This window comes from Danio rerio, chromosome 22, assembly GCF_052040795.2.
Source record: "Danio rerio strain M-AB ecotype USA chromosome 22, GRCz13ab, whole genome shotgun sequence".
NCBI lineage: Eukaryota > Metazoa > Chordata > Actinopteri > Cypriniformes > Danionidae > Danio > Danio rerio.
Window position 1 is genome coordinate 33971339 of NC_141042.1, and position 24859 is coordinate 33996197.

The following is a 24859-nucleotide window of genomic DNA, read 5'->3' on the forward strand; positions in this document are numbered from 1 at the left end:
TCACAAGATGCTCTATTTGGCAATTTTCCGTGGAGTCTAACATTATTCAGGTACAATGCTATTTTTTTTGCTTTGCATTGTCTTGTTTCTAGTCCAAATATCAGAAAAAAAATCTTAGACTAAATAAAAATACTGTATTATTTTCACCTTCAAAAGAGTTTTTCCTTAAAATAAGCAAAATAATCTGCCATTAGGGGAAGCAAAATAATCTTGTTTTCGCTTTGAAATTTAGATGTTTGGACTACAAACAAGGCTAAAATTCAAAGTAAGAAAAATTTTCTCTTTTTTTGCATAAATTGTAGAAATTCTGTATAAATAATAAATACAATTAATCTTTGTTACATTATATTTTTTTCTCAAATGTTTTAAACTCTTGAAATGCTCAGTCACAGGCCTTAAAAACACATGCAAATGATAAACTTTCACTCTATTATGGTTTAACTTAACAGTCACTTTTACAAATCACATGTTCTGTAGCTCATTGTCAACTATAATTCAGACTCAACATTGCAAATCGTCCGATCTGACTATTGCGGATGTGCACATTGTGATATTGATGGTGAAACAAATTATTGTGCAGCCCTAGTGTGAATGTATGGGTGTTTCCCAGTACTTTGTTGCAGCTTGAAGGGCATCTGCTGCGTAAAACATATGCTGGAATAGTTACCGTTTTTTCCGCTACCTCTGAAATAGAAAATAGGCTGATGGAAAATGAATGAATGAATGTTACCAACTGAAACTAAATATTATGTAGGGTTGAGGGTTTATTTTACTCATCATTCAGTTAGTCAAACTAACGGTTAGCAGGATGTGGTTAGGAATATTGTGGCTGAAACTGCCAAACTGATGTCAGCATAGAAGGACCAACACTCCAAACACAAAAGAAAATGTTCAGAATTTGGTTAAAGATTACCAAAACAAACATTTTTTTCATTCAACTCAACTTTTAATTAACTTGTCAACTTAATCTGTGTTGATTAACACGGGTTTGTTCACCTAAAAAAATGGATTTTACACAGGCTTTATACACAACGCAGCCATTCTAATGATAACTATGCATGCTTCTTGATATGTCATTTTTAAAATATGCATCAGACTGTCAGCATATGGGCTGTGGGTGGAACTACTGTCCATTTACCTTTATTTATTACATAGCTTGTTTTACCGTTAATTATGCATGCTTCATGCTTTCCTGCTACCTAGCAACCTTATAAAATCGCCATTGTGTCACATTATCTGCAACACTTATCACAGAGAGGTCAAAGCAGGACACGATGCCTGTGTTAAAAGGGGTTTGTGAAGCCGTGATGATTAATTTTGATTTAGTACACTAGCCCTGAGTCATGTGAACGGCCTTTAACATCAGCCTATAAAGAAACGAGACACTGCATGAGATCCTCATGGGAACTTTGCCCTAATTCCTGCGGTGCCGCGCAAGAAGCAGAGAAATGAAGCATAGGGGAAAATATTCTTTGCCACGGTGAATGACTTCTCGTGGATTAGTGCGACCACAGCACTGAAAAACAAGTCAGCAAGTTTAAAGACCTGGTGGCAACAAGAAGCACATTTGATATTAAAAATTAACTTGCATTTCAACTGCGCAGTAGTGATTTTTATGTTGCATTTTATTTCCATGAGTTTATCTCCACAGCAGAACCCCTATGAGCATTATTGTCCTGATAATGATGTTGTCTTCATCCAAAAGGCAGGCACTGGAACAACAGATTTCAAATCGCAGACAGAAGCAGTTAAATTATTCTGAATGTACATTTGTATGAAAGATTATTGCCCGTTATTTTGATGCAGCGAAATTAACTTTATGATATGTGCTGCTTTTTAAATGGGAATAAAACTGAACACTAAAAAAAAACATTCATGGCTGCCATATTGAAATAAAGCGCTTGACAGTCTGTGTACTGTATCTTTGACATCAGGAGCATACATGAACACCCCATTTATTCTGCAGGTGAAGAAAAGTACACTCAATGGTACCTTGGGTGTAAATTCAGGGTGTCTGTCAGGTCTTAAAATTTCAAAAACTAAATTTTAGGCCTTAAAAAGTTTTAATTTCACAGAAACATTGTGCTGTAGGTCTTAGATCATTTTAAACAGGTGTTTATTTTAAAAGTTCGTGAAGTAAAGTTATCCAATCAGGCCGACATCCATCCAATCACAAAAAAAAGTATCTAAAAAACCCTAATCACAAAGAGAAAACTAAGGGTGCTTTCACACCTACACTTTTGTTTCGGAACCTGTCTCGTTTGCCCAGTTAGCGCGGTTCGTTTAGCATATGTGAACAGGGCAATCACGCTCTGTTCCACGGCAAAGTAACCGCTCCGAGATCGCTTGAATGAGGTGGTCTTTGCTCGACTGAAACGAACCCTGGAGCGGTTCGATTGCAGTGATAAAGCGATCCGATCCGAGCGCGGTTATATCACAGTGTTTTATGGATATGTAATAGGCATATACAGCTATATGAAGAGAGAATTATGAGTATGGCGGGAAGTTTCGCGAGTCTCCGGATGCCCACAAACGAGTGATGATCTCCCGATAATCTCGCGTCTTTCTCCCGGTCCTTAAATAGGCATCGTCGCACACCCTTCTCACCCCTCCCCACCGCATCTCTCCTCAGACATGTTGTGCGCGCACCTTGTCAATCACCACCAAACCACCACCTCTCCTGACAGCTGAGCGGGACGCTGCAAAATAAATCCTGACACTCTGACCAATGTGAGGAGAGTTTACTCGCACGTGACTTGTTTTAGCTCTTTTGGTCCGATTAGAAACTTTGCAGTGTGAAAGCGAACCGCTCCAAGAGCAAAGAGCAACAATGTAACAATTGTAATCTCTGTTTCGGAACAACTGAATCGATTCACAGGTGTGAAAGCACCCTAAAATTCCTCATGATAATAACAGCAATAAAGTTGAAGTCAGATTTATTAGCCCCTCTGAATTATTAGCCCCCCTGTTTATTTTTTCTCCAATTTCTGTTTAACGGAGAGAAGATTTCTTCAACACATTTCTAAAAGTAATAGTTTTAATAACTCATCTCTAATAACTGATATAGCTTAAAGGGGCTATTAATATTGACCTTAAAATGTCAAAATATATAAATATTTTTTAAGAACTGCTTTTATTCTAGCCGAAATAAAAGAAATATGACTTTCTCCAGAAGAAAAAAATATTATCAGACATGATAATGTAATGACTGTGAAAATCTCCTTGCTCTGGTATACATCATTTGGGAAATATTTTAAAAAAAAGTTATAAAATTAAATGGGGGCTAATATTTCTGACTTCAACTGTATATCCCTTTACATAATCTTTCGTTTACACAGAATCTTTTTACAGACGTAAGTGTAAGTGGACATAATATTTATAAATAGGCATGAAATGTAAGGTTTTAAAACAGTAATAATTTAGGTTGAATAAGAGTTATACTCAATTCATTTTGACCAAAAGCTAACAAATATATATTTTTGATTATTCGTGTAGTTTTATTCATAATAAATATACTTTTAACAATGGTAAACTTGTCAACATAAAGTCTTTACAATCAGAGTTTTCTTGTTTGATATACAGTTGAAGTCAGAATTATTAGCCCCCCTGAATTATTTGCGTCCCTGTTTACTTTTTTCCCCAATTTCTGTTTTATGGAGGGAAGATTGTTTCAGCACATTTCTAAGCATAATAGTTTTAAAAACTTATTTCTAATAACTGATTTATTTTATCTTTGTCATGATGACAGTAAATAATATTTTACTTGATATTTTTCCAGACACTTCTATACAGCTTAAAATGACATTTAAAGGCTTAACTAGGTTAATTAGGTTAACTAGGGAGGTTAGGGTAATTAGACAAGCTATTGTATAATGATGGTTTGTTCTGTAGACTATCGAAAAAAAAATTAGCTTAAAGGGGCTAATAATTTTGTCCCAAAAATGTTTTTTAAAAAACTAATAACTGCTTTTATTCTAGCCGAAATAAAACAAATAAGAGTTTCTCCAGAAGAAAAAATATTATCAGACATACTGTGAAAATGTCATTGCTCTGTTAAACATCATTTGGGAAATATTTAAAAAAGAAAACAAAAATCAAAAGGGGGCTAATAATTCTGACTTCAACTGTATATGTGGTTAAGAAATAACCAGTGGTGGAAAGTGTACTTAAGTAAAAGTACCATTACTTGCCCAAAAGTGTATTGCAAGTAGAGTAAGAGTATATATCGTAAATGTGATACAATATAAATGTATAAAAAGACCTTTCAAAAGTAATCATATGATATTAGGTTCGATTTAGTTCGATGTTAGGTGACCAATATTCAATGTTTAGCCATCGTTTAAGGACAACTCTATTTTGATGCCCAATAACGACATTGAAAAGATGTTGATATTTGGTTGATTTTAGGTTGTATTAGAAAGTGACCAAAACCCAACGTTGAGCCAACATCTTAAACTAACGTCATATTGACGTCAAATACTGACATTTATTTGTCAAGTATGTCAACCAAAATCCAGCATCTGATAGACGTCATAGTGCTAATGTCCATACAACATCAAGATGTAACATCATTAGAGGTTGATATTTGATTGCTTTTAGGTTGGACATTGACTTCGTCAGCCTGAGGTTGGGTTCTGGTGCCAACCCAATTTTCATATCCAAACAAAATGCATTGACGTTAGGGTACAATGTCAATCTGATGTCATGTCGACGCCTTGTCAACATGATTCAAACATGATTCCTTGGTTTAACTAAATTTATTTAAGTTAAATGGTTGTAAACAATTTGTTTTGCCTGAATTTAAACAAACAAATTAAAGTGACCATTACTAAATTTGATTTGTTTGTTTAAATTCAACACAAATAAATAGTTTGCAACGATTTTGCAGCCAACATTTTTTTTCAGCGTGTTTAAGGCCTTTTCGGTCATCATACAGTAAACATCTGTCATCTTCTCATCAGTGACATGCATCTAAACAGTCTCTGGGTCAATGCAAGTAAAGGTTTTGAATGTATTCTGAAACAATTTTAGTACTTTCTAACAGTTTTCTGCAATTATAAATCGCCCATGTCTTGAGGTAGTTCATTATGATGTGGTTTACCTTCTATGTGCGATTTGATTAGACGGGATTCACAAGATTCACAAGATTTTTGTAATCCACATAGACAGGAAAAAATAAAGTACTGACAACAGGTTGAAGGAAAGTAGTGGAGTAAAAGTACAGATGCTGCACTAAAAATGTACTCAAGGGAACGTATAAGTACACATTTTTAAAACTACTTAATTACAATTTTTGAAAAAAAAAAAAAACTACTCAATTACAGTAATTTGACTGTTTGTAATGTGTTACTTTAAACCACTAGAAATAACTAACTAACTAATTTGTTCATTAGTCCATTAGTCCAACCGGGCCATTACAAAAAATCCTTAGTGTTTAGCCCCGTATAAGTCTAACATCTCTTTCATAATGGTCTTAAAATTGTCTAAAAAGTCTTAAATTTGACTTGATGATACCTGCAGAAACCCTGAAATTAATGTAAACCCACATATGAATCTGATAAATGTCAGTATATTGAAATTACACATATGACATACAAGTTCATGTTTGGATTTCAAATATATTAAAACATACTTCATATATGCAACATATACTCCAAAATACTGCAAAAATGTCAATTTTTATTCATTTGGATAGCACTGTCCCCTCACAGCAAGAAGGTCGCTGGTTTGAGTCCCAGCTGGGTCAGTTGGTGTTTCTGTGTGAAGTTTGCATGTTCTACCCTATGTTGGCGCGAGTTTCTATAGACCAAAGATATGCACTATAGGTGAATTCATTCATTCATTCATTCATTTTCTTGTCGGCTTAGTCCCTTTATTAATACGGGGTTGCCACAGCGGAATGAACCGCCAACTTATCCAGCAAGTTTTTATGCAGCGGATGCCCTTCCAGCCGCAACCCATCTCTGGGAAATATAGGTGAATTGAATAAACTAAATTGGCCGTAGTGTATGTGTGCAAATGATTGTGTATGGATGTTTCCCAGAACTGGGTTGCAGCTGGAAGGGCATCCGCTGTGTAAAATATATGTTAAGACATATAGGGGTTCACTTTTGGCAAATATTCGGCAAAGTAAGCTCTGGCTTATGCGGCTTTGAGCCTAAAATGTCCCAGAGAAAATATGGCAAATGTGGCTATTATTTTAAAACATTTGTGGGCCACTTTTGGCAAATATTCGGCCCAGATCTGGCAAACAGGAGCAGACCGCTTAAGTGCCATCATTCCATGCAGTATGTGAGGCCGGATTTGAGCCACATTTGCTAGCTGGGAAATAGCTAAAATTTAATGTTCATATATAACTATACATCAGTTTGTTTTTGCCTGAGAAATATAGATAAAGCCAATACTACAGCTCTGGCCATTCTTAATAAAGAAATAAATAATCTGAAGGAAAGTGAATGAGTGAAAATACAACTTTAAACACATTTAAAGCTAGATCTAACTTGGCTTTAATCTTATAACAAACGGTATTTAATCAGAAATTCTGATTTAAACAGGAACACCAGCGATCCTTTAGAAAAGCCTTTGAGTCTTGAGTAAGCCTGTCATGACTTGAAATTGGTTTGGAATGAAGCCGAGGTATCAGTGTTGATTCTGTGCCAAAATCAATGTTGGCTTTACACAATGATGGTCTATCTCAAAGATTAGGAAAGTCTGGGAAAGACAAATATGGTGTACTTTTTTATTATTATTAAAAGTTACAAACTGATGGTGTAGCTGTCTTCTGAATCAGAATGTAAAGTTTGTGGGTTTTTTTTTTTAAATGAGTTGCCCGTAGGTAAGATTTGTTTAGGCTCCTCGGGTGTCGTGTTCTCACATCACAAAGGCTTAAAAGGAACTAAGAGCCTAATTGTATTCCCTTATCTTACAGAAAATTACACAAAAAGGCAGAACTGAATGTATTTTTTTGTGCGTGTGAATAAGACATTCCCAGAATGCACTGCAGGAAGTGTATTGAATTGAAGTTCACAATGATGGATGAGTTCAAGAGTATCCAGGTAGCAAAAAATTCTGGCCCCATTTTGGCATAAAGCTGGCACAGCAAGCACAGCATGTGGATTAAACATGGCCTGGGTTTGGCAGAGGTGGCACCATCTTTATGGTGGCACACAAGGTGAAATGTAGTATTTGGCCCTGATGTTGGGCCACATAAGTTTGACCTGTCTTGACCCACATTTAATATACATTAAAATTATTTTTGAGTAAAAAAAAATTCTACCAATCAGGTCGTTTTGAGAAAAAGCACCCCATAGTGTGCCTAAACTGCAATGCTTTGTGGGTTTATCCATTTCATTAAAATCGTGACACACCAACTTATCTGGCCCAGTTCAGGCGCAGTTATGAGTTATTAACTTGGCTGAGACTTGACCCACATATTAGCCACGTTTCCACTATCGCGCCTAAAGCGAGCGAGCCAAGGCCAGTTGCATTTCCAATTGGACCTCCGGGGTCTAATCGGGCCAAATCGGGGCTTATTTGGGGCCAGCGGCCGGCCTTCTTCTGCCCGCCGAATACCTTGGGCCAAAGAGGGCCAGCCGGGGCTTCGGGGCGGAGTGAAAGGAGAGGCGGGGACTTTTTTCCGATCGCACATGAGTACATGCGCCAAACACATAAACAAATAAATAAGGGAAAGAAAACATCTGGAACAAATTATAGGCTGGGGTCTTTTTGCGTATGATCGCCCTTATGTTTCTCTTTTAAATGTAAGGGTGTTGCAGAAAATAATAAAGTAGTTTTAATTTATAAGTGACTTTTCTTTGCTGCATCCTCCTTGATGTTTCAATAACGCATACACCATAATAAAGACACAGCAGACAGTAAAGGTTTTTTGTCAAGTTTAAAGGGTGTGTTTGTGCACGTTTAGATGCCTGTATGTGTGTGTGAGACTGTGCGCTCCCTTCACAGCTCTGTTGATGCCGCCAGCGGCTTTTTTCTTTTCATTTTATTGTTTTTATTTATTTTGGACGATAATACACTATATGAATACAACAGAAAGACTTTACACTTTACAAATTTCGTGTTCACTTTTGTAGGCTCAAAACAATAGTGTCATATCTAGATAAAATAGCCTAAGCTATATTGAAATAATTGAAAGAATTACAAATATATATCAGATATAATAAAAACACATTAAATAAATAAACCAATATAAAACTAACAAAAGCTAGCTATAACAATTAGGTACTATATACAAATCAAACTGTTTAAAGCCATATTAAACTTTTATTTGTCAAAAGCCTCTCTGAAAAGAAAGATTTTAGATATTTTCTAAAAACAATAAACAGCGGAGAATGTTTTAAATATTATTTATAAAGTATTTGGATACGACGATTTTAATCAAATCATGCAAACAGAGCATTTTCGGGGTCAGTGAAAACAGAAACTAGCCGATCTTTTTTTTCTGTCTGCAGCTGCACAGCACTTTTTTGACGCATCGAGGAAAACTGCAAGTTCAAAATGTGTTCTGTGTCCTCAAACAAGTGTGTATGTTTTTATATGACGTGGTAAAATGAAAAAAGGAATTTAAATACATAAAGAGCTTTATTAGTGCACAGCTGCTGAGCGCATCGAAACATGGGCTATATTTTATTACGTGCTGCTCTTATTGTCACACCTGTTGCAGTGCCCAAGTTTGGACACTTGAGGGCACTAGTTTTTTTGTAGTTTCACTTCATTTCCCATAATCCTTTGTATTACTGATTGTGTTATGTTACAGCTGTTTTGTGTTTGTTAATTTAGTCCTGTCTTCATAAACCCTCTTGTCCTCTGTTTTAGTTGCCTTAGGATTTTGTTAGCCCCTCACGTTTGGTATGTTTGTCTGGTCATCTAGTTTTTGTATTTTGATAATTCTTGGATTCCTGTTTTGTGTTTGTTTTTGTTAGCACTCTTTAGCACTCCTACCCTGTTTTTGTATTTACTTGTTTTTGGATTTTTGCCTGTTCTCTTGTTTGGACTAGATTTGCATCCTGCTTTAGTTCTGTTCAAGTTTGGAAGCCTTTGTCTTTTGGAAACCTTAGTCTTTGTTATTTTAAATTGCTGCACTTGGATATTTGCATTTTGTGATCATTCCCCATTTCGTGACACTCATGTGCTGAAACAATGAACGCTTTCCTTTACTTAAGATATAATAAGCAACATCTTTAAATAAATGGAATCACCTATTAAGTGTCATGAAGCCTATAGGGAAAAATTCATGTTTCAGTTCTCTCCGGAGCATTTGGGATAAATGTTGGACAGCGTCTGTCTAACTGGGGATGTTATAAAATACATTTTATATCGAGTTATTAACGGAGAATTTAATAGATGTGGTTTTATATTATGGATGTGTGCGCTCCCTGCGCTGGGTTCCTCCGTTAGTGGCAAGACCACTGGATTTCGATGCCAACAGTCGGTCAGCGAGTAAATAAATATGATGAATGAGAACACACAGGCATGTGCGTATAGACATGCATTGTACTGCAGTACAGTAACATGTCATTTGTTTGTTTTGGTTGTCCTAATTTTATAAGTTTCGTGATGATGTGATGTGCTTTATCTGCCTGATTCCCACTGAAGTGGGCGGATTGAGTGACGTTCGATTCGGGGGATGTTCTGGGTGCGGGGTTTGCGTGAGGCGCTGCGAGCTACTAACCCGACAGTGGAAACGCGACATGATTCCGGCCTCACTGCTCAACCTCCTGGGTGATTGGCCTGGTCTGGCCCGATAAAAGCCCTGGCTCGCACTGGCCCGATAGTGGAAATGCGGCTATTGTCTAAATTTGGCCCTTATCTAGAAGCTAGACTTTAGGATGGTTGGCTGGTTTTAGCTGGTCGACCAGCCTAGTTTTAGAGGGGTTTTGGCCACTTCCAGGCTGGTTTCCAGCCATTTCCTACCTGGTCTTAGAAAAACCAGCTAAAACCAAAACCAGCTAAAAAAAAAAAACAGCTTGACCGTCCTGGTTTAAGCTGTACATAGCTGGTTTTGGCTGGGCTCCCAGCCTGGCTAGGCTGGTTAAGCTGGTTTTAGCTGTCATCTTCCAGCCTGTCCAGCTAAGACCAGGCTGGAAATGGCTGGAAACCAGCCTGGAAGTGGCCAAAACCCCTCTAAAACTAGGCTGGTCGACAAGCTAAAACCAGCCAACCATCCTAGGCTGGTTTAAGCTGGATTTTTCAGCAGGGCAGTTACTCATTAGGTTTCTTCAGAAGCTTTCTATGCAGCCACAGCTGACAACACCACAGTTGAGTAGGGTTTGGAGCAGTATTGCTATGTGTTTTTCCTTTTAGAGACGATTTTATTTCTCAGGCGGCATGGAGTGTAATCTGAGACGATCAGGAGAGAATCTGATGAACACACACACTCACTTGAACATCCTTCCAAAACCATATATCATACTTTTCTAATATGCCACAGGGAATCGCTTTGACTGGTCTTCTTTAGTTTGGTGCTAGTTGTGTGTGAGCAGTTATGTGTGTGCGCTGACTGACTGATCCCATTTTTACCCCGCTCAGATGTAGCCATACAGACACTCTCTCTCTTTCTCTCTTGCACTTCTTCTCCATCTCTCTCTGTCAGGGATGAAAAGGAACTGCATTATCTTTCCTCAGCACACAGTTGACCCAGTTAAAACTCTGAAAGTATGACAATTTAAGAAAACTGGCAAACTCTGTTTCTGCCCTCACTTTCACAAGCATATGGGAACTCCACAGGAGCATGGCAACTATTTAAAGGTGGTTTGTGACAGATATGATGCAGATCTGATCATATTTTTAAGGACTGATTTGACTGGGTTGTATCCGGGCGTAATAATAAATGCATTGCACAACTCATTATAGACATGTTTACCCAGAAATAAACTCACAGGGCCCTATCATACACGCAGTGCAATGTGGCGCAAGACTTGTATGGCGCAATATTTTGCTATTTTTAGACCAGCGCAACCCTAATTTTCACGTTTTGTGCCACCTTGTTTAAGTAGCAAATCCATTTGCACCACTTTGTGGACTCATGGGTGTTCTGGTCTAAAAAGGAGGAGTGTTAAGGAGCATTTAACAATTTGCATTTGTATAATGTTACTATTAGTATTATTTTTTATTATATGCATGTTTATATTGGTTTTATTAAAGCAAGTTTAGATTTGTCCACCTGTTGGGTTTTGGAGACGCATGCATTACTATATTGGACATAAGAATAGGACCTGTGTTTGGATGCAACTCTACAGTGGAGTGTGTACAATACTGTTTCCTTATCCACAAAAGTAAAAGAGTAAAAGTAAAATAAAGAGAAAGTAAATAGGCCAATGGAAGAAGACTCATTTTTTATCTTTGCGCTGCTGATGATATGTTTAACTGTTTTCTCGCTAATGAAGGATTCAGTTTTTCCATGTAAATGGCAAATGCACCATGGTGTGACGCAACTGACTTTTAAAAGGGATGAAGGATGAGACTCTGATTGGCTTAATAAATTTTATGCTCAAAACACACTCATAACCCATTGAGAGAATAAGCAACACAATCTCACGGCTATTCGTAACTTTTTCATTTAGTGGCTAAATCGTACATTTTAGTACGATTTGCTCATTCCCCAATGACGGTTGGGTTTAGGGGTGGGGTTAGGTGCCACGCCTCCTTTTTAAAATCGTACAATTTTGTACGACTGAACTCTTACGAATTCATACGAATTATCCACTAAACTGGCAAAACAACAAATACTTATGTTTTCTCGTGAGATTAGGCTGGAATAAGCTCAACTCCTGTTTGAGCCAGCGTGCAAAGCATATTTTTCCATTCTTAAAATAGCAAAAGTGGATTCTTAATGTGTTTGGCCATGTGCTTTAGACTTTGCATCTAGATCGTTAAAATAGAGCCCTCAGTCTTCATTTATTCACTTTCATATTCACCAAAACCTTCCAGAGTTTCAGAGTTGAGGTACCGGATATGGGAAAGATCCACCGCCTACAGTTGATATGTAGATAGTGTTGTGAGAAATGCACCAAAGCCACTGAGGAAAACTGTAATTACGTCTATAAAAATGTTTTTTTTTTTTTTTGAGAATTAATTATTCAGCATATGCAATGAATGCAGTTTTGTAAACTGAAATAGCCTTGCCATGTCATAAAAATATCAACTCAACTTATATTATGTATGCATGTATGTATGTATGTAGTAAAACTATTTTAGATTTACACATCTGTGAAAATGTTTATACTCTAAGAAGCAACAATCTTTGATAAATTGGATTTAAGTGTTTGAGTAAAATGTTAATATTTGTGTTTTTTAAGTTCTGTTAATATTTCTTCAAAAATATTGTTATTTAGGACAAAATTAGAAAAAAATAGCAGTTTATAAAATAAAACTAAAATTTAGACACACGCAACAGTCTGTCTATTCTGAATTATTGTTGCACAAACAATTTATTTACACTATTATGCACATCAGGTCACTATTGACTCTATACTCTTTTTACAAAAAAATAAATAAATAAAAATTTAAAAATAATAATTTTTGTATGTAATGACTCAAGTAATGAAATGAGGACTATTATTTTTAAATGGAAGGACTATTCAGCATTCACAAGTTTAGTTAATTTTGACTGACATGACATAAGCAAATCATAATGTTATAAAACAGCAGAGAGTTGTATGAAAGCAATTGATGCAAGTCCAAATGCATTTGCAATATGTTGGAAGGAATAAGAATCTGCTACTATGATGTGCACGAATGACAATATTTTTTGAGAAATGCATGTACTGTGGTACAAATGTGAATAATGGTGTGAGAAATGCATAAAAGCGACTGTCACGATCACCAGCGATCTAACCACCAAAGATCACTGGAAAACATTTACACTCACATAGGACTACAAGTCTGCTGTTAAATGGACTACATATTCAGTCATGCAGCACACATGCACAAACCTGCTACAAGTCTCCTCTGATTAGACTTTCACAGCTGAAGCTGCTCTATGACTGATTCATGGACTATAGGTACTGCTCAAACACAAACACTGTTGCTGAGTCTTGTTATCTCTTTAAGTGACATTATAACACATTTTCCTTGCCTTGCCTTCCGTGTTTTGAACCTTTGCTTTGTTTGATCATTCCTGTATGCTGACTGCCTTCTGACTATTTGCCTGATATTTCGACTACGACTGGATTGCCCTTAAACATCTGTTTGCTCCTGTGTTGATAATTGCTTGCCTGACTATCCTATCAATAAAACCCTGCATTTGGATCCTCACGTCTGTTGTCAGTGTCACTTCCCATGGTTACAAAAAAAGAAAAAAAAAAGGAAAAACTATAAAAACTGTAATTACATCTATAAAAAAAGTTTTTCAACCATTTTTTTGGAGAATTGGTTATTCAGCAGCCTCCTTTTTAAAATTGTACAATTTTGTACGACTTAACTCTTACGAATTCATACGAATTAGCCACTAAACTGGCAAAACATAAATTACTTACGTTTTCTCGTGAGATCAGGCTGGAATAAGCTCAACTCCTGTTTAAGCCAGGTATGCAAAGCATATTTTTCCATTCTTAAAATAGCAAACGTGGATTCAAACATGCCCTTAATGCGTTTGGCCATGCGCTTTAGACTTTGCATCTAGATCGTTAAAATAGAGCCCTCAGTCTTCATTTATTCACTTTCATATTCACCAAAACCTTCCAGAGGTGCCGGATATGGGAAAGATCCACTGCCTACAGTTGATATGTAAATAGTGTTATAAGAAATGCACTAAAGCCGCTGAGGAAAACTGTAATTATGTCTAAAAAAAATGTTTTAACCTTTTTTTTTTTTTTTTTTTGAGAATTAATTATTCAGCATATGCAATGAATGCAGTTTTGTAAACTGAAATAGCCTTGCCATGTCATAAAAATATCAAATCAAGTTATATTATGTATGTATTATGTATGTAGTAAAACTATTTTAGATTTACAGATCTGTAAATGTTTATACTTAAAAAAACAACCTTTGATGTATTGGATTTAAGTGTTAGAGTAAAATTTAATTATTTGTTTTATTCAAGTTCTGATAATATTTCTTCAAAAATATTTTCATTTAGGACAAAAATCTGAAAAAAAATTAAGTTTATAGAATAAAACAGAAATGTAGTTTTAGTCAAAGACACACACATTGAAAAGTCATTCTAAACTGAATTATTGTTGCATAGACAATTTACTTGCACTATTACACACATCGGGTCACTTGTATTGACCCTATATTCTTTTTACAAAAAAAAAAAAAAAAGTTTGACAGACAGACAGACAGACAGACAGAAAGATGGATAGATAGATAGATAGATAGATAGATAGATAGATAGATAGATAGATAGATAGATAGATAGATAGATAGATAGATAGATAGATAGATAGATAGAGAAAGACAGACAGACACGGACGGACGGATGGATAGAAATGAAGTCAGTTGGGTAGATAGATAGATAAATAGATAGACAGACGGGCGGGATGTGTTACCTTCCCACATTTTCATCCCTAATCCATACTTCCTCTCCAATGTCAATTGATGTCAAATGCCTCCATTTTCCATAAACGCAAACCATGTTTTTCCTGATAAATGGCACTGCTTATGTCCTAGATTTTCAGATCAGTCTTTCTTGCCGAGGAAGAACTTTGCAAGACAGGTGAGCTCAAAGGAAACAGCTGCTCAGCAAAAAGGAGTTATAAAAAGTGATTTTCAAGCATTTATAATCAGTGTTCTACTTTCCAAACCGATTTCAGCTGCCACACTTTGCAGTCGTATTAAAACATTTTTGCATTTCTGAGCCAAAGTCAAGGGTTATCGCTGTAGTAATTAGCCTAAGGACACAGATGAAACTCAAAAATAAAGGTAATGTCATCATTTTCTTCCCCTCATGTCACTCTTTGTGATATTTTCCCCCTCAGCCGTGAATCACAAAAGGAGTAGGCAGCATATCTTTTTGAAAGCAACTTTTACAATAAAATTGGATGTGAATCGTGGCTGTCAAGCTCCAACAGAGACAAAAAAGTACCAGAAAAGTTGTCCATATGACTCATGCACAATATGCCTTGCAGGAGGATACTTTAAGCTTGACAAGATATAAGTGATTCATTTAAAGTCGAGAAACTGTAGTCAAACTGTTATTTTGAGAACAATAGCTAGCCAGCTAACTGCCAGTTAAAATGGGGTAGCATATTTAAGTTTTTTAAGTGTATAACTATTGTATTTTATTCTGCAATGAGGCTTTTCGAGTGAATCTTGATTATGCTACAAACATTAGCATTTTTTATAAGCTACAAAATTATGGCAGAAGCTCAAACTGAACTCAAATCAAATTAACTGATTTAATTAAATGAGACTTTCTATCATATGGGACTCCTGTGTGTTAAGTAATATTTAATATTTAGCGCTAAACTGCTAGCCTATTTTGAAAATAGCCACATTTCTCTCACGCTACTGAACAAGTTTTATTAGCATTGTTAGCTGGATACCCTGCTGAAAAATCCAGCTTAAACCAGCCTAGGCTGGTTGGCTGGTTTAAGCTGGTCGATCAGGCTGGTTTTAGAGGGGTTTTGGCCATTTCCAGGCTGGTTTCCAGCCATTTCCAGCCTGGTCTTAGCTGGTCAGGCTGGGAGATGACCAGCTAACACCAGCTTGACCAGCCTAGCCAGGCTGGGAGCCCAGCCCAAACCAGCTATGTCAAGCTTAAACCAGGCTGGTCAAGCTGGTTTTAGTTGGATTTAGCTGGTCATTTTCCAGCCAGACCAGCTAAGACCAGGCTGGAAATGCCGGGAAACCAGCCTGGAAATGGCCAAAACCCCTCTAAAACCAGCCTGGTTGACCAGCTAAAACCAGCCAACCAGCCTAGGCTGGTTTAAGCTGGATTTTTCAGCAGGGTACTTCTCACCAAAACTATATCCATTTATATGTCTTTTAGACTTCACAACGATGCTAGCAGTATGAGATGCTATCTGCTAGCTGTGTTATCTCTTCATTAAAGTGCAGTGGAGAAAGATTCTCTATGAAGTTAATTTCTCCAAACATTTTTCTTTGTGAATAATTTATCAAAAACAGTTCTTACAAAGTTTGAACCACATATAAGACAGGGTTTTGGAGGCAAATAGAAGATACTCAAAAATAGACTTTAAAAAATCTTCACAATGTGATGTTTTGTCCAGAAAATATCTCCAGAAATAAAAAATCCTGTTTGCATGAACATGTTTAGGGTTTTCTCACTTGCAATGTAGGAGACCTTTGTCTTCAGTACAACATTAAAGATGCATAGCTGAAATCATGATCCTTGGTGGTTCATAAAATGGAATCTAAAATAATCCAACTAAGGATTTGAGAATCCTTGTAGCAAACCTATGTGTGTTGTTCCCTTCACCATTCATTTGTGTTGTGTTTTATTTGTTTTTTTCATTTCATTTTCATATCATTTTTTATTTAATTATATAATCATTAGTCATTTATATAATTATCATTATTTCATTTTATTAATCATTAGTTAATGATTTGATTTTTATTTGTCATTTGATTCGGTTTATATTTATTATAATTACTATTTTCATAGAATTATTGCTTCATTATTATTTAATTTTTCCATATTGTTTTAATCTTATGATTTTGGAATTAAGCGACACTTGTTTTCATGAGTAAGAGATGAAAAAATGCGCCCTTTTAAAGATCTGTATTATCTCTGGACAATGTTGTGAGGCAGTAATTTTCCATTGCTGTTGCTTGTCGTATAATACCACTTGTTCCATTTATCCTGGTCAGACAAAAATCTGGTCACTGTGTGTGTGTGTGTGTGGGTGTGTGTGTGTGTTTATCATCATCATTACTTTGTCTCCTGCTTCTGCTTCTCTCTGGCTCTCTTATTCAACTCCTATATTGATAGGAGACTGTTAATTCAGTTAATTAAGATTTAAGTATTGGGTGGCTCTGCTGGCTTTTTGTCCAGATACCTGGGTAAACTGACATTTCCTGGCAAGATCTGGCATGTGGGGCTGGATCTTATTTATCTGGCTTGGAGATGGTGATCTAACAAGACATTAAGGTCTTAAAAGGAAAAATAAATTGATAGATTAAGTGAGACAGGGCAGCTTAAACTTTATTGAAACAAAGGTTTCTAAAGTAAAAGTACAAAAAAAAAAAAAAAAACAACAACAAGTGAAGTATGGTTTTACCCAGAATCGAAATTCTTCGTTATTAACCCATTCTAGTGCACACACATTTTGAGTAAAAGCACACACACAGTAGGGCTTGCACCGCTACTGGTTTCTGCTAATCGATTTCTTTTCAAAACAATATACTCAAGTTACTCGACTACTCGTGTTTTGAGCTACCAGTTAAAAAGACACAGAGAAATCCGTCTCAATACACATTTTATTAATTCATAGCTGAATGGAAAGATTTATAGGTCTAACATAAATTGTCAAAACATATAGCACAATTATTTTTTTTTTAAGTTACAGTGATATAAAAACAAAAATCTGCATGGAACATTGTAATCTTAACATCTGCATCATAGGCTTCCTGTATGTGAAGTGAACTACAAGTGCATTCTGTAATACTTTAATAAGTTATTAAAGTAACTTTATTATAACAAGTTTTCAACTGTAATAATAACTAACAAGTAAAACTGAATTACTTAAACCAGTTCGGAAAGAAAAATAGTTCTCGTCAACAATACAGCTCACCCGCAAAAAAATAAACAGCCTAAATAAATGAATATTACATAAATAAATAGTTAAAATTGAAAATGCATAAAATAAAATAATAATACTAAAGAAAAAGTTATAAAAGCTGTAGGCTACTTATGACATTTTAATTTTAGATTTAATGTAGTCTATACAGAAGTCAAAATTATTAGCCCTCCTTTGATTTTTTTCTTTTTCAAATATTTCCCAAATTATGTTTAACAGCAGTGAAATTTTCACAGTATGTCTGATAATATTTTTCTTCTGGAGCAAGTCTTACTTGTTTTATTTCGGCAAGAATAAAATTAGTTTTTATTTTTTTGTATTTTAAGATCAAAATTATTAACCCCTTTAAGCTATATATTTTTTATTCGATAGTCCACAGAACAAATCACTGTTATACAATAACTTGCCTAATTACTTTTCCCTGCTTCGGAAACTAAAATAGTTCAACAAGTGACAATATACAGCCAAAGTGAAAATAAATAATAACTATTTATGAAAAAATAAAGAAATAAATTATTTTTTAAATAATAAATAAAATATACATAGACACAGTAAACAAACAAATTATTACATATTTTAACATGCAGACATCATGTAGAGAAAGTTGTAGATAAAAACAGCAACACAATAAAGAATAAAATGCGCGCCTTGCAATGTTATCATATTATTCTTACCCTGTTTTCGACAGAAATAAGGAATAGAATCTTACTTCATCCAACTTTATAAAGAACACAAGTCATCCCCTCTATCATCCTCTAGCCACAGACTGTCTATGGTCAAGCTTGTGTAAGCGTATGCTTGTGAGAGGGATGCAGGCTTGCTCTTCGTTTTGTTACAAAAGAAAAATTATTTAACTTTGTGTGCTAGTGGCAGGGACGGGAAAAAATGATTTCGCTAGCTTGGATAGTTGAAGAAACCTATGTTCATTGCCATTCAAGTGTATTCCCCATGATGTTAATGTCAGGCATCTAAAACAATATTACGTTTAATCCTCAATTGTAGTTGGCTGCTTAAACCTTGGATGGTGGTGTTTGTTGGTTACATTTGTCATTCTGATTTCATTTATGGTAAATGCACACTTGAGTAGACGACTGTTTCTGACCGCGCCGACTAGTGGTTGAAGTAGTCGATCGCTCGACTAGTCGACTAGGCTAAGCAACCCCTAACACACAGTAACACTTATAGTGAACACCTATAGTGTACACCTAGAGCAGTGGGCAGCTATTGCTTCCAGCGCCCAGGGAGCAATTAGGGTTTAGGCGCCTTATTCAGCTGGGTATTGAAGATAGAGTGTGCAGTTTATTCACTCATCTCCATTTTCAATTCCTGCTGGGACCAGGAATTGATCCTGCAACCTCTCAATTACAGATTCCAACTCTCTAACCATTAACCGTTCCAATTGTATGTGTACTTGTTTGCATACTTCTCATTGAAGATAATACCTTATTGTTAACCTTTTGTCTAAAAATTTTCTAATAACAAAGTTCAAGAGTACAGTAGTACAAGCAGATAAGCAAACAATTCCTAAAATATGCACCAAAACATGTTCACTATTTGTTCAATCAGATTAGATTAAACTCTTGAAATTATGCAAATGTAATGTCTATAAAACATCGATAAAATGTCTGCACTATGCTAATCACATAATACAAAGACTTTAGCTACATAATATAGACATTATATTTGCGTACATTTTATTTTTGATATTCGTAAATCTTGTTCGTAACACAACAAATATTTAGTTTTTCTTTTCAGCCCCCAACAGTAAATGCATTTCCTGTCTGATTAGATTTTAGAGCCTCGCTACGTTTTGTTGTGAAGAAAAGTAGGTAATGAACTTTTCCTGTACACGTTTAGCCACTTTGTCGGATTAGCATTGTGTCCTGTGGGTGTTTCCACGGCCTCTGGAGAACATAATGACGTTAATACTTAATTTAAAGAGCTTTCTTTTTACTGCCGCTCTCTTCTGTGTGGGAGGCAGGCAGAGCGAACAGCTGCGGAGAGACTCGTGATGTGGCATTTTCTTGGGAGATGATTTTCCCAAAATGACTTAAAGGGAATTATGAAGAGATTAACGCCTTCTTGGGCCACATCAGCAAACGTTTGTTTGTTGGCGCAGCTGCCAGCAGCTGCATTTGTCAGTGATTAGCAATGTCATTTTGTGGGTGGTTAAACAATCCAGTGGCTCGAGTTTTATAGAGGCGGGACAATGCAAAACAACACCAAACAATGCAGGGCAGGGAAGCTATTAACCCCAACCAGTTTTTTTTTTTTATAAACAAATATTATAAAGCCAATGGCTTTTGGCCTACAGGTTCACTTGTGTGGTTTATGAATTTGGACATGATACTTATTTCATTAACTGTTTTGATCCATTGTTTTATAAATATTAGGATTTCAGACATTCTACAATAGTTAATTCATATGATTTTTTTTTTTAATTTCTTGATTTTTTTAATGGTTATTTGGACAGTAAACATTTCACATTCTATTTTCCACCCATTTTTTATAAATACTATGAATTTATTTTCTCATTCAGAATGGCAAAGAATAAACAATGCAGAGTTAAGTACCATTATCACACACTGTAAAACCCATCAGTCAACTTTGTCAAATGAAATGAGTGTAGTTAACTCAGAATTGACTGAAAGTTAATTCTACTGTTGAAGGTAATGAGTTAATTAAAGTAAATATATCATTACTTCAACTTAAATGGAGTAAGTTCACAGTACTCTTATAGATTAATTTTTAATTCAAAATGTTTGTTGCAGCAGGTTTCCTCAAACGGTTTGGGTTGCCTTAACTTCTTGGGTTTTGCAGTACTCAGTTGGTTTGAGTTCTCATTATTTATCGGGTTTCACTGTGCTCAAATTTCTTCTTTTACTCAAATGGAGTAAGTACACAGTACTCATTAGGATTAGATTTTGAATGTAATTGGTTTGTTGCAATCGGTTTCCTCAAACGGTTTTTGCTCCTGCAAATGTCACTGATAATCTAACAATCCATATTGTTTGGAAATTTTTGAGAAATGAAGTTAAATTACAGCTGGCCTTATTGTGTTCCTTCTTGAATTTTTTACTTGCTAAGTCATTCGCTACGTCACACACTTGCGCTCTGATTCATTGCTGAATAATCAGAGCACTCTCTTCAGCCACCAGCCCAACACTGATTCTACATTCTGAATTGGGCCAACAAGCACCAACATTAATCCGATGAGATCACACCAAACCAACTGAAGCCGGTCCAACGCTGAATGATGGACCAACAAAGCCCAATGGCCGACCATCACCTTGGTGTGTCCCAGCCTTAGATTCAATGTACTAAACTCTAATGGTGTGTTCAGGACATTGCTCTAGTATGGGCATGATTATGACGAAGTGGTAGTTGTTGGTACAGCTCATCAAACTGGGCTTGGCTCAGTCGGAAGTACAGTTGAATGCCTCCATAATTCAGGTACGGTTTCTGGAGAAGTTGATGAACAAACAGAGCTGGGTGCACCTCTGAAAGGATCTAGTGGACTTAGACACAGCGCCAAACAAATCTGCCCTGTTTTTCAGCCTTCCTAAAGCACATAAAGCACAGCTACTTTCTCAGTAAAATTCAAGTAGGCCATTTAGCAATGAAACTATAGTCACCAGGCAGATAAAAGCCCCACTTATGAGGTGAATCCGCATCTGTTATGAAATGAATCTGACACGTAAATTCGACCAACGAAGTGAATTTGACTCACAAATGAAGTGAGTAAACTCAAAGTGTTAACCCTTGAATAGCATAGCGCAATTTATTTTAGAACAAGCCGCATCTGGTGTGAATGCCCCATAAGTGGTCAAATATTTAGTTACACCTTTAAGTTCAAGTACATCTGATATAAACCCAAATTGTACATGTATTTTAGCATATATAGGTAGCCACATAGCTTCCATTGGTCATATGGTATATTTAGTTACTCGCCAAATTGCAAGATGACATTTTTGAAATCTAAATAAAGATCTATATAAAAGATCTTATGAGTTTAACTTTTATTGGTATGTTAGCCTATATACATGTCGCCTCATAGGAAACAGACTTAGAAAAAAGTTACAGAACTTTAAGTGGTCAAATATTTGGTTACGTTATTGGTTACGGTCAAGATGATCAATATGTTTAGAAGTCTCAAAAGACCTACAGTATATTCTGTATAAGACCACATTGTACCTTTCTGTTAGCATATGTATGTAGCCTCAAAGCTAACAGATTTAAAGCTAAAACCAACCAAAATACCAATCAAATTTCTTCACGTCATCAAGGTAGATCTACCGTTCTGTGTGGCCACTTCACAGTAGGTCCGTCCTCCATCCTAAGGTTAACCCCCCTCCCCTTCCTCCCAAATCTAATGAGGTATTATTAGCTGATTAGAGAGGACCCTCATGAAAAAAGATGAAAGCAAGAGTGAGCGAGTTGGATAGAGCAAGCTGGATAGAGGGAGGGAGGTAAAAAAAAAAACCTCACTGCTAGTTGTGCTGTGGAAGCAGTGGGATAAAGCTTCACAGTGAGAGAGAAAGAGAGAGGCAAACTGGGATATATTTCTATTTATTTCCCCCCTCTGTTCCCGTTTCTTGGCTTGTTGCAAAAAAAAAAAAAAAATCAAACGAAAACTGTAGCATCCCAGCAGCTAGAGCGTCTCCTCGTTCAGAAGAGTCTCTGTGTCTAATGTGACACGTTGGAGTGGAATCGTGGGACATTCGGTCAGGCGAAGCGAAGGAAAGGATGGATAGAGTGAACCGGGTTTTAAACATCGTAAGACAGATGTCTCCCAGGAAAAGGGAACGAGGGTCTCACTGGGAGCCCGAGAGCCCGGAGACCTGCGAGGAGAGTCTGTGCTCTCTCAGCCTTTGCATCAGCGGTAAGACAAGACCACCCCTGGCAAACTTTCTCTCTCTCGCTCTGTCTCTCTCTCTCTGTCTCCCCCTCCTCCCACTCTAATCCTTTTTTCATTACTGCTTTGTGGGATTGATATTAACTTTGACCTGTGGTGTTCTCTGAAGAAGAAAAAACGCTCTCTTTTTTATTCCGTCAGTCTTGCTTCAATTATTACCATCATGTTTCCTCTGAGGGGGAAGAGGGATTGAATTAATGGCGAAACTCTTGAACTTAATGTGGAAGACGCGGTTTCGCATTCCTCGTGCTGTTTCCTAGCCAATTGATTTTGTATTTGCGTTTTAATATTTAATGAGATGGATGTTTTCGTGAGGTGCAGTCATTATTCTTGACTTTATTTATCATCTCGACTTGTCGTCGGTTTTGATAGGGAAAGGTCTGCGGAGATCAGTGGAGCTTCACCGTTATTAATTGAGTAAAGACCATTACTCTTCTTAGAGTTAGGACTAGCATGAGTAATGGGTGTTTTAACAAGAGCACTAACCGATGCATTATTCTCTTCAGGAAGTCTGAAGACACTTAGGTGTTTATGGTTGGTTTTGTGTCCAAATCGATTCGGAGAAGTCAATTTGTCATAATTTTTTTAATTCTTTCATCGCTTGAGGGTTTGAGGAATTGTTTCTAAAAGACTCAACTCTTCTGAAGTTTTTAGTATTTGGTAAAAGGGATAGGTTTGCAGGAGTCTTCTGTGAAGCACACACACATAAAAAAAAACAGTGGGGATAATTAGATTTTTGGTTATCCATTTGAAGTCATATAGGGTTGAATAATTTTTGACTTTTTATGGAATCATTGTTACTAATTTATGTACAAAAACAGACAAAACTTTCTCTAAAATATTTTATCCTCCTAAGATGAATGTTGCACACATTCAAAAAGTCTTGAGTTATTCATGAAGTTAACATGTAATTTTGGGGTTATTTAATTCATTTCAGTCTTTGTTTTTTGTGAGTGAAATTTGAGGAAAATTCAATAAAAAAATATATATATTTATTGTCTAAAATGCCTGTATTGTATTAGCGCAATATTTATTACAATTTGTTTTTGACTATACCAAAATTTAAACAAATACATAAAATACCATTTAGACAAATGTATAAAATGTAAAATTTACATATTGATTTTGATCATCATCAGTAGTCAATGTATGGTAGTCTCTTGTTTTTTATATAGTAAATAAACCATTGTGCATCCAGAATAAAAATCTGAAATGCTGTAATTTTGTTTTTCGCTAAGCGCCACCTACAGTCACAGAATAAAGTTACATTTCCATTCAACCCATCTGTCAAATATAAAACTCTCAAACTGAACATTTGTCAATTTAAACAGCCTTTGACACAATTTGAAGCTCTTTACTAGAATTTTTTAGCATCATTTCATTCGCATATTTAAAGTGCAGACCAATTATTATCCTATCAAACACAATTTTTTTATTTAATTGACAAAAAAAAAAAAAACTGCTGTCATGATGAATTAAGAAAAAATTACTTTTATTTATCTGTTAAATGAAATTCTGTGTACATAGCACAACATTACCTGCACAACCTGATCTATGGTAGTTTTTGCTAATTAATTCGTATGAATTCATATGATCTCATTTCATGCCAACATTTAAGATTTTTTAGAAAAAAAGGCATAAGTCTAGATAAAATGGTCACTGAGGCATTCTTTGCAGATTGTACAAATTTATACAGATTAGCCAGTAATTCAACTAAATAGCCACAAATTGCAGTAAAATTGTGTTTTAACTGCATCAAACCATCTCAATCTGCAATAACCCAGTAAACCTAAAACATTATTATTAGGTAAGATTTAAATCATGACTTCAGGTGACTGAAATTCATTATCTAGCCAGCATCTAAGGACAATGTTATTTTGATGTCCAATAACCACATTTAATCATGTTGAAATTTGGTTGATTTTAGGCTGTGTTGGAAAGTGAACAAAACCCAAAGTCGAGCCAACATCTTAAACCAACGTCATATTGACATCAAATACTGACATTTATTCATCTGGTATTGCAACCAAAATCCAACATCTCATAGATGTCATAGTGGTAACGTCCACAACGTCAAGCTTTTACATCATTAGACTTTGATAAATGCAAATGCAACACCCCCACGATGTTGGGGTACAACGTCAATCTGACGTCGTATTGATGTCGTGGGCGTGCTGGGAAGTTTACCCACCATTATTAAGCTGTTTCTTTTACAAACTTCCAA

The 24859-nt window shown here is 35.9% G+C and overlaps 1 protein-coding gene across 4 annotated transcripts in view; it reads left to right on the plus strand.

The window, feature by feature from the left end:
* The window catches only part of grip2b (glutamate receptor interacting protein 2b), a 396185-nt gene that overhangs the window by 110048 nt on the left and 261278 nt on the right, over nucleotides 1-24859 (plus strand). For 2 of the 4 annotated variants that reach the window (XM_087304605.1, XM_087304606.1), the window contains exon 1: nucleotides 22207-22602. The exons of the other annotated variants lie outside the window; for them this stretch is intronic. In XM_087304605.1, the coding sequence (XP_087160731.1) occupies nucleotides 22467-22602 (136 nt within the window). In that variant the 5' untranslated portion in view covers nucleotides 22207-22466. Of the gene's footprint in view, nucleotides 1-22206; nucleotides 22603-24859 lie in introns of those variants that run through there. 4 annotated transcript variants of the gene reach the window in all.